At 53.7% G+C, this 9456-nt stretch overlaps 1 protein-coding gene across 1 annotated transcript; it reads left to right on the forward strand.

Moving 5' to 3' along the window:
- Positions 1–364: 364 nt before the first annotated feature.
- LOC139790529 (olfactory receptor 14J1-like) lies at positions 365–7436 on the forward strand. Its single transcript, XM_071732409.1, has 2 exons — positions 365–824; positions 6504–7436. The coding sequence occupies exon 2, from the start codon at positions 6522–6524 to the stop codon at positions 7434–7436; it is 915 nt and encodes a 304-aa protein (XP_071588510.1). The 5' UTR covers positions 365–824; positions 6504–6521.
- Positions 7437–9456: the final 2020 nt, after the last annotated feature.

A 9456-nucleotide genomic window follows, 5' to 3' on the forward strand; every position in this document is an offset into this window, starting at 1 on the left:
GAAAGCAGCAGTGATTGCCCTTTGTGAAAAGGCACAGTGCTCACCAGTGAAATGACTGCTCCTGAAAGTTCCAAAGATCAGAGAAGGCCTAATGCACAGGAGCTGGTTCTTGCTTCTGAAAAGGTAGCTTGGAGTTCCTGCCCAAGAAAATCTTTTCCTAATGGAAACTCCATGGCTTTCTCTCTGCAGAAAGTAAACAGTGCAGAGTTAGGGAAAAAAAGAAGAGTCAGTTTGGAAGGTAGCCACCCAAAGAAATTGATCTGTATTAGTGCTGTCTCTAAACGTGTACTTGGTGATGTAAACTCATCTGAAGTTTTATCCTAAAATGGGAACAAAGGGAAATCCTCGAGCAGCTCCAAGAGACACCACTGCTGAGTGAGGCTGATGCTGTGGATGGGATTAAGAAGTGAGTTCCATGGGGACAGGGGCAGGGTTGGCTTCAGTTGAGTGGGATCATGGAATCCTGGAATGGGTTGGGTTGGAACTAGATGATCTTTAACCCTTCCAACCCAACCCATTCCATGATTCCATTGTTCTGTGACACAGTCCCAGCCAGTTCCAGGCCTGGGAGTCTCCACAGCCACCACCAGGGCTTTGTGATGCAGGGCCTGGTGCCTGGACACCATTGTCATGGGGGTCTCCATGGTGACCCTGGGGGTATAGAAGGGGTGTGGAGACCTGGGGTGCCCATATCTGGGAGAGCACCTCCCTCAGGAGTCAGCAGCTGCCCTGGGTGACCATGGAATGTCTGTGGCAGAAAATGCCCAAGATGTCCATGGAGAAGGAGGTGGAAGCCTGCTGCCAGCCCTCCACAAGACCCCAAGGTCAGTGACTGAAGGAAGGGCCAGAGCAGAAGTTCCCCTGCAGGCTGTGGGGAGAGGGCAGCTGTCCCCTGCAGCCCATGGAGGAGCACTGAGGGGCAGATGTGAACCTGCAGCCCATGGAGGAACACTCTGTACCAGGGTGATGTCAATTATTAACTGAAATACATAAAATTTTAGAAAAATGTCACATTTGAGCAGCGTGAGCATGGCTGGGGCAAGGGTCAGGAAGGTGAGATGGCTCTTGTCTCTCTGTGTCTAGATTTCCTTCTTTTCCTTTCCAGCAGGGCTGTTCCATGCCAGCTGTGCAGTTGAGTTTCCAGCCCCTCAGTCTCTCTCCCTTCTCCTCTCTCCTTTCCCCAGAGGGGAAGGTGTCTCTGCTGTCTGAAGGTGTCCTGGTTTCATCCCAGATCAGTTGTAGTGGTGATGGTGGGGTGATCATTGCCACCTTGGATCCCTCCCTGCAGGTCCTTCAGTTGAAAGCCCCCCTCCCCAAGCTGACCAGTGGGTACTGACGTGCCACTTCCAGGCTCCACTCTAGTAAGCCCAGTTTTATCTATCCAACCCCCCTGCCATGGGCAGGGACACCTCCCACTAGATCAGGTTGCTCAAAGCTCCATCCAGCCTGACCTTAAAAACTTCCAGGGATGGGGCTTCCACCACCTCTCTGGGCAACACGTGCCAGTGTCTCACTACCCTCGTGGGGAAGAACTTCTTCCTAGTATCTGATCTAAACCTACTGTCCTCTAATCTGAATCCATTCCCCCCTGTGCTATCACTACCTGACATCCTAAAGTCCCTCACCAGCTTTCCTGTAGCCCTCTTCAGGTACTGGAAGGCTGAGGTCTGCTCAGAGCCTTCTCCTCTCCAGATTGAATAACCCCAAGTCTCTCCATCTGTCTTCATAGGAGAGGTGCTCCAGCCCTCTGATCATCCTTGTGGCCACACTTTGGGTGCAGCCATCAAGGCAGTTCTTTATCTGCCCAGTGGTCCATCCATCCATCCATCCATCCAACGCATCTTTTACCAGATTGGAGACCAGGATCTTGTGTGGGACAGTGTCAAAGGCTTTGCTCAGGTCCAGGTAGCTGACCTTGGTGTCTCTTCCCTTGTCTATTGGTGCTGTGATATTCCCATAGAAGGGCCCCAAGGTTTGTCAGGCACGGTTTCCCCCTGAGGAAGCTGTGTTGATTATACCAAATCACCTCTTCATTTTTCTTCTGCTCCAGCAGTGCCTCCAGGAGGATCTGCTCCATGACCTTATGTGGTACAGAGGTGTAAATGACCAGTCTGGAGTTCCCTGGATCTTCCTTCTTTCCCTTTTTGAACATGGGGTTTATGTTTCCCACAGATCATTCCCATGACCCTCCAGATCATTCTGAATCACAGAATACCTCAGGCTGGAAGAGACCCCTGAGCATCTCCTTGTCTGAGTGCCCTGCTCAAGGCAAGATGAACCAGATGAGGTTGCTCAAGGGCTTCCCCAGCGTGGCTTCATCCACCAAGGGGCTGAAAGTGTCTTTTGTCCCATCCCACAGGGGGATTATAAAGACAGCAAACAGTGTTGGCACAAGTTCTGGACACTGAGGCACCATCACTGCTTGCCAGGAGGACTTTTGCCAGTTCACCTTTGCCCAGCTCTCCAGCCTGTCCAGATCCCATGGAGAGCTTCTGGTGTCTCAGCCACCTCTCACAGCTTGGATCATCAGTGAACTTGCTGAGGGTACACTCCATCCCCTCATCCAGGTCATTGATGAAGAGATTGAACAAAACTGGACCCAGTACTGATCCCTGGGGAACACCACTGGACACAGGCCTCCAACTTGACTCTGTGTCACTCATCTCAACCTTCTTAACTCTGTTGTTGAGCCAGTTACCAATCCACCTGACAGTCCAATCATCTGTTCCACATTTCCTGAGTTTTGTTATGAGGATGTTATGGGAGACAGTGTCTAAAGCTTTGCTGAAGTCAAGGTATATGACATCCAGTGCTCTCCCTTCATCTGCCCATTTGGCCATCCCTTTGCAGAAGGATACCAAGCAAGATTTCTCCTTAGTAAATCAATGTTGGCTGCTCCTGAGAACCTTCTTTGTGTTTGCACACGCAGAGTACTGAATATTCTGTAAGGCAGACTTCTCCTTTCCTACTCAGTGTTGAGAGCTACACCTACCACTGCAGAGATGTGGAATCCCCTCTGTGTCAACAGAAGGTTTCTCCTTCCCCTCTTTCATCCTCCTGTGTGGTACTGACTGTAGCACAATGGACATTTCAGTACCTGTAGGATTCCTAGTGGAAGGCTGAGGAGGGGCTGCTTGCAAGGGCCTGGACTGATAGGATGAAAGGCAATGGGTTTAATTTAGAGAGGAGTTTATTTGGACTGGATGTAGGGAAAAAGTTCTTCATCATGAGAGTAGTGGAAAAAATGTCACATGTTGACCAGTGAGGTGGTTGAGGTCTAATCCCTGGAAATATTCCAGTTCAGGCTTGAGGTGGCTCAGAGCAACCTGATCTAGTTGAGAGTGTCCCTGATTACTGCAGGGGGGTTGCAATGGATGAGCATGAGAGGTCCCTTCCAAAAAAAAAAATAAATTCTGTGATTCTGTGATTCAGAATATGTGATTCAGATATGACCTTCAGCCATCTGAGGTACCATGGGGATATCTCAGAGCTCTCCCAAGATGGGGTTTGGAGGCACCAAGCCCATGGCCAGTGTGCAGAGGTTGATGGTCAAGGCTAAGAGCTGTGGGGACTGTGGGCAGTAAAGGAGGATCCTGGGAGTGCCTGAAGGGTGGGTTTGGGCATGGTGGAGCTTTTCTTCAGAGTGGGCAACAGCTTGGGCAAGAAGTAATTCCCCAAAGTGCAGCTGGGGATGGCTGGAGTGGAGAGCAGAAGAAAGAAATGTCAGTGCAAGGGCCATGCTGGGGAACAGCACATCCCCCAGCAGGAGCCTGGATCAGGCCAAGGCTCTGTGTGCCAAGGCAGAGGCAGGGAGGACACAGAGATGTCAGGAGAGGAAGGGGACAGCAAGGTGGGGCAGGCGGGTGAAGGAGCAGAGCCTGCAGGGCAAGAGGCACAGGGGATGGGACAGCCCAGGACAGACTGTGCTGGAGATGAGAGAGGGCAAAGGTGTGGAAAAGCTGGAGGCAGACTTGGCAGAGCCAAGCTCTCCATGCCTTTGCTGCTGGCTCTTGTCTCTGTCCCTGATGGCCATGGGGAGACAAGTGGAGCTTCCAGCAGCACTGGGGCTCAGGGCCTCCTTGTCCATGTGCAGGAGGCTGGCTGGGAGGTGCCGGGCCATAGTCCTGCCCTTGGCATTGCCCATCTGCACATGGCAGTGGTGCCAGGAGAGCCCTGAGGGCTGAGGGAGGGACAGGATCTCCCTCCCTTGCCAGGGGCTGGGGCTCAGGGCTGGCACCTTTGGGGAATGGGCTCAGGGCTGGGCCCTTTGCAGTCCTGACACACAGCCAGGCTTCCTCAGCACCAGAGCCACCTGCACCTTCCTTTTCCCCACCTGCCATCACTGCCTCCTGCTTCCTGCTCCCCCCACCCCCTGCAGGGGACGCTGCTTTCTCAGGGCTGTCCCTCAGGGGGACCCAGGCACACGCCAAGAAACTTTGGAAACTTTCTTTGGACTCTGCCTTGGACTTGGTTGTGGAGAAAGAAGCTTCTGCAGCTTCCTCTCCTTGCCTCTTGAGCAATTGTCATGGGCTCAGCATCAACCCCCCAGAGGGCTCCTGACAGCTGTGAGCTGGGCTCCTGGGATGGAGGGAGCTGCTGGCAAGTGGGCAGTGCTGCAGAGAGAGAGCTCTGGGCAGGAGCAGCTCCTCTGCAGAGCGCAGCAGGGCTGAGGGCACTGCCAGGGTATCTGGGGGAGATGAGCAAGGCAGAGAGAGCTTCAAGGGGGTGAAGGTGGAGGGGATGAGTGGCAGCTGAGTGGAGGTGAACCTTCCCAGCTTCTGCCATGGTGAGTGTCTGGTGCAGGGCAGTGAAGCTGGTGCAGTGTCTGGAGGCATCTCCTAAAGCTGCAGAGCCAGAGCTGCTGGGAGCTGGAAGGAGGAAAGGGGCTGGAGGTGGAAGGGGAATTGTGAAGAGGAGGGAGGGGGTGTGTGCAGGCAGGGGTGGCCAGGGCTGCCCTTCAGAGCAGGGTCCTGCAGCCCAGGGGCTGTGTGCTGGGGCAGGGACTCTGCTGCCTGCCTGCCTGCCTGCCAGGGGCAGCTCTCAGCCTGCCCGGGGAGCTCCCTGGTGCTGGCAGAAGCTGTGGCTGGCAGGAGACAGGGAGCACAGGGCAGGCTCCTGCTGCTGCTGAGAGAGGGATGAATTGCTCAGGGCTGCTCACAGCTCCAGCTGCTGCCCAGAAGATTTCTGAGGGGACTTTTCAGGAGTCCCTTCAGGGCAGGGCTTTCCTGCTCCACTCTGGGCTCTCCTCAGGCTCTGCTTCCACTTGTCTCTCCAGGGCATGGGAAGCTCTTTCTGCACTCTGCAGAAGGCTCACAGACCCCACTTCTCCTCAGCCCTTGTCTGAGCTGCTCCTGAGCCCCTGCACAGCCAGAGATGCCCCTGGAGAGGTTCTGCTGCTGCCAGGAGGGGTCTGCAGGGCAGAGCTGAGCACTCAGGGGGTGGGATGGGGGCTGTGAGCACTGACAGGGAGGAGAGCTGGGGACAGAGAAAGAGCTGCAGGCAGCAGAGATGGGCAGGAGCTGCAGGAGAGGGAGCTGCTGCCTGGAAGATGATGGCAGGGGGGATTCTGGCACCTCCCAGCCATCCCCTGCAGAGCTGCTGCCCTCCCTAGAGCTAAACCCTGCTCTCTGTCACACAGCACAGTCCCCCAGCCCTTCAGATCATGGGCACTGAATTCTGAGAGTGAGGAGAAATGCTGGAGTCTCTGCCTGTGTCTCCCTGTCCCGACTCTCTTGGCAGCAGAACTTTGGCAGGTTCCCCTCTTGCCCCTGCTGCTGCTGCCCTTGTTCTTCCCCTTCCTTTTGCTGGGCTGGGGGGTGAGGATTCGGGTGCAGCTGAGACACTGATGCTGCAGGTCCTGTCCTGCTGCTGTGTCCATGGAGGGAAAGCATCCAAAGCACCTGAGATCTGGGGCTGTGGGGACTGCAAGGTGTGGGGCTGGGGGTCATCCCACCCTCCCATCAGGATACCCCATCTTGAGGGTCTTGTCCTCTTTGTGCAGGTGAGAGCAGGACTGATGGACAGAGCGGCTGTCCTCACTCTGCACTAAGGGACAGTCCCTTTGCCTCTCAGCACCCTCAGGGTTTCACTTGCAGAGCAGCACAAATGCCAGGGGCTTCTGCATCCAATATTTCTTCATGTGTTTGGGAGAAACTGGACCAGAGCAAACCACCCAAAATCCCCTCAGCTCAGCATGTTGCACTGGGGTTGACAATGCTGAAAGGCTCTTGGATTCCAAGATGTCAAGGATGTCAAGAATGGATTTATTCTGAGATTCCCCCGTGTTCTATTGTAGCAATTGTTGTAAGGTAGGACTGAGTAATGTACAGCCCAGAGTGCAGCAACTGCTTCCAGGGAGCAACAGCTTGTAAATGAACAACTATAGCTTGTGAACTAGTGCAAAAGGAGTTAGATATTTGGGGATACCTGTGAGTAACTAAGTGGATTCACTCAGAAAAGTCTGACTTGACTCATTTATCCTTTTTCCTTCTCTGACATGGCAGCATGCCAAGAAACAGCAGATGTCCAACAGCAGCTCCATCACAAATTTCCTCCTCCTGGCATTTGCAGACAGGCGGGAGCTGCAGCTCTTGCACTTCTGGCTCTTCCTGGGCATCTACCTGGCTGCCCTCCTGGGCAACGGCCTCATCATCACCACCATCGCCTGTGACCACCACCTCCACACCCCCATGTACTTCTTCCTCCTCAACCTCTCCCTCCTCGACCTGGGATCCATCTCCACCACTCTGCCCAAAGCCATGGCCAATTCCCTCTGGCACAACACGGACATCTCCTACAAGGCATGTGCTGCACAGCTCTTCTTCTTTGCCTTTTTCATTTCAGCAGAATATTCTCTCCTGACGATCATGTCCTACGACCGCTACGTGGCCATCTGCAAACCCCTGCACTACGGGACCCTCCTGGGCAGCAGAGCTTGTGTCCACATGGCAGCAGCTGCCTGGGGCTCTGGGTTTCTCACTGCTCTGCTGCACACAGCCAATACATTTTCCCTGCCCCTCTGCCAGGGCAATGCCCTGGACCAGTTCTTCTGTGAAATCCCCCAGATCCTCAAGCTCTCCTGCTCACACTCCTACCTCAGGGAACTAGGGCTTAGCGTGGTCACTTCCTGTTTAGCTTTTGGCTGTTTTGTTTCCATCGTGGTGTCCTATATGGAGATCTTCAGGGCTGTGCTGAGGATCCCCTCTGAGCAGGGAAGGCACAAAGCCTTTTCCACGTGCCTCCCTCACCTGGCCGTGGTCTCCCTGTTTCTCAGCACTGGCACCTTTGCCTACCTGAAGCCCCCCTCCATCTCCTCCCCATCCCTGGACATAGTGGTGTCATTTCTGTACTCGGTGGTTTCTCCAGCAGTGAACCCCCTCATCTACAGCATGAGGAACCAGGAGCTCAAGAATGCCCTGAAGAAACTGATATCTTGATGATTTTTCAAAGGGTCAAAATGATTGGCTTCATCTTCTTTTCTCTCCTATTGTAACTCACTAGAAGCCCAACCAATCATTAGGAATGTTTTACTGAGTTTTTTTGTAGATACTGGTTATTTGGATTGGTATTTTTCTCTGCTTTCGTTTTCAAACTATTGCCTAAAAAGTACTGTCATTGGTTGTGCCCTTTCTCAGCATTGGTGTCTCCATGTATTATTTAACCAGGAGATTTTCACAGAGGAAATGTGTTCTCTGTGTGTTTAAACACAATAAAGAACCTTCCAGTGAATGTTTTCCTGAGGCCCTTCCTTTGAGACCCTGTCTGGAGCCGCAGGGCAGTGCCTGTGTGCAGAGGTGGAGGGGAAAGAGTCCTGGCACAAGGGCACTGCCCGGGAGCACCAGCGCTTGATCTTTTCCAAGCTGTCCCCTTTCCAGCTCCACAGTCTCCTTCTGCACCCTTGGGTAAGGCCTGAGTGCTCTGGCAGCTTGGTCACAGCCCTGCGGTGTGACAGTCCTGTGCCCGCAGGCAGGGACAGGGCACGGGCACTGCTGGGACAGAGCTGGCCTCCAGAACAGCCCTTCCATCATCACAGGGGATCTCCTCAGCTCAGCTCTTCTTCCACACTTGCTCTCAAGAAGCTGCCCAAGGAGTCGACTCTGCAGAGATTGTTGCTCTGCTGCTTTCTCTGGGGGCTCCCTCTGATGCCATCGTGGTCCCGGGGCGGGGGGTTTGGGGACTTAGGGCTGGTTCCTTTGTCACTTCTTTGGTGTCCAGAGCCCTCAGGGATGGTGACTGTTGTGCAATAAAGGCAGCCCATGGCAGTGGAATCAGGCAGGGCCCCTCTGAGCACCCTCCATGGGCACCCAAGAGCTTGTGTGGGAGGTGGTCAGTGTCAGTGAGCACCATCAGCTGGGTCTGCCTCCCAGCTTGACCAGCACAGCCCATGAACAGAGTCAGGTGGATAAGGAAAAGTGTGTCCAGCAAATCTAGGGAGTTTTTCCTACCCCTCCACTCTGACCTATTGAGACCACCCCTGGAATACTGGATCCAGCTGTTCAAGAGAGACAGGGATCTACTGGAGAGAATCCCAGTGAGAGCACGGATTATTAAGGGATGTGAACATCTCTCATATGAAGAATAACAAAGAGAGTTGGAGCTGTGTAGCTTTGTGAAAAGAAGTCTGAGGAGGGAATCTTAAGAATATCTATAAACATCAGAGGGATGGATGTCAGAATGAAGGGGCCAATCTCTTTTAAGTGGAACAATGGGTTTAAGCTTGAATATAGGAAGATCCACTTCAAGATTACGAGAAACTTCTTGACCGTGAGGCCTGCCCTGGGTGATCCTGCTTTGGCAGAGGGGTTGGACTGGATGATCTCTAGAGGTCCCTTCCAACCCCTAACATTCTAGGATTCTAGGATTCTATGACCTCAGTCCCTGGGACAGTGATGGGGTCCATCCTGCTCCAGGCAGGTGAAGGACAAAGAGGGGACTGCTGAAGCAGAGACAGAAAGGCATGGGGTGCACCTTGCCTTTAGCAAGCCCTTTGCCATGCTCTACCATTGTCCTGTTGTAGCCAGACTGGTGATGTCTGGATTGAAGAGGTGGGTGATGTGGTGGGTGGGAAGTTCACGAGATGATGAGGGTCACAGTGCCATCAGGGATCCAAAGTCCTCCTGGCAAGCAGTGACGGTGCCTCAGTGTCCAGAACTTGTACCAACACTGTTTGCTGTCTTTATAATCCCCCTGTGGGGTGGGACAAAAGGCACTTTCAGCCCCTTGGTGGATGAAGCCACGCTGGGGAAGCCCCTGAGCAACCGCATCTGGTTCATCCTGCCTTGAGCAGGGCACTCAGACAAGGAGATGCTCAGGGGTCTCTTCCAGCCTGAGGTATTCTGTGATTCAGAATGATCTGGAGGGTCATGGGAATGATCTGTAGGATCATGGAGCAGGAGGAGCACAGGAAGCTCACCTGGAGCAGCTCCAAGAGACACGACTGCTGAGTGAGGCTGATGC

Source organism: Heliangelus exortis (genome assembly GCF_036169615.1).
Source record: "Heliangelus exortis chromosome W unlocalized genomic scaffold, bHelExo1.hap1 SUPER_W_unloc_1, whole genome shotgun sequence".
NCBI lineage: Eukaryota > Metazoa > Chordata > Aves > Apodiformes > Trochilidae > Heliangelus > Heliangelus exortis.

What these genes read in the sequence shown, in the direction of transcription:
- LOC139790529 (XM_071732409.1), top strand. Translation starts at nt 6,522, where the DNA reads ATGTCCAACAGCAGCTCCATCACAAATTTCCTCCTCCTGGCATTTGCA.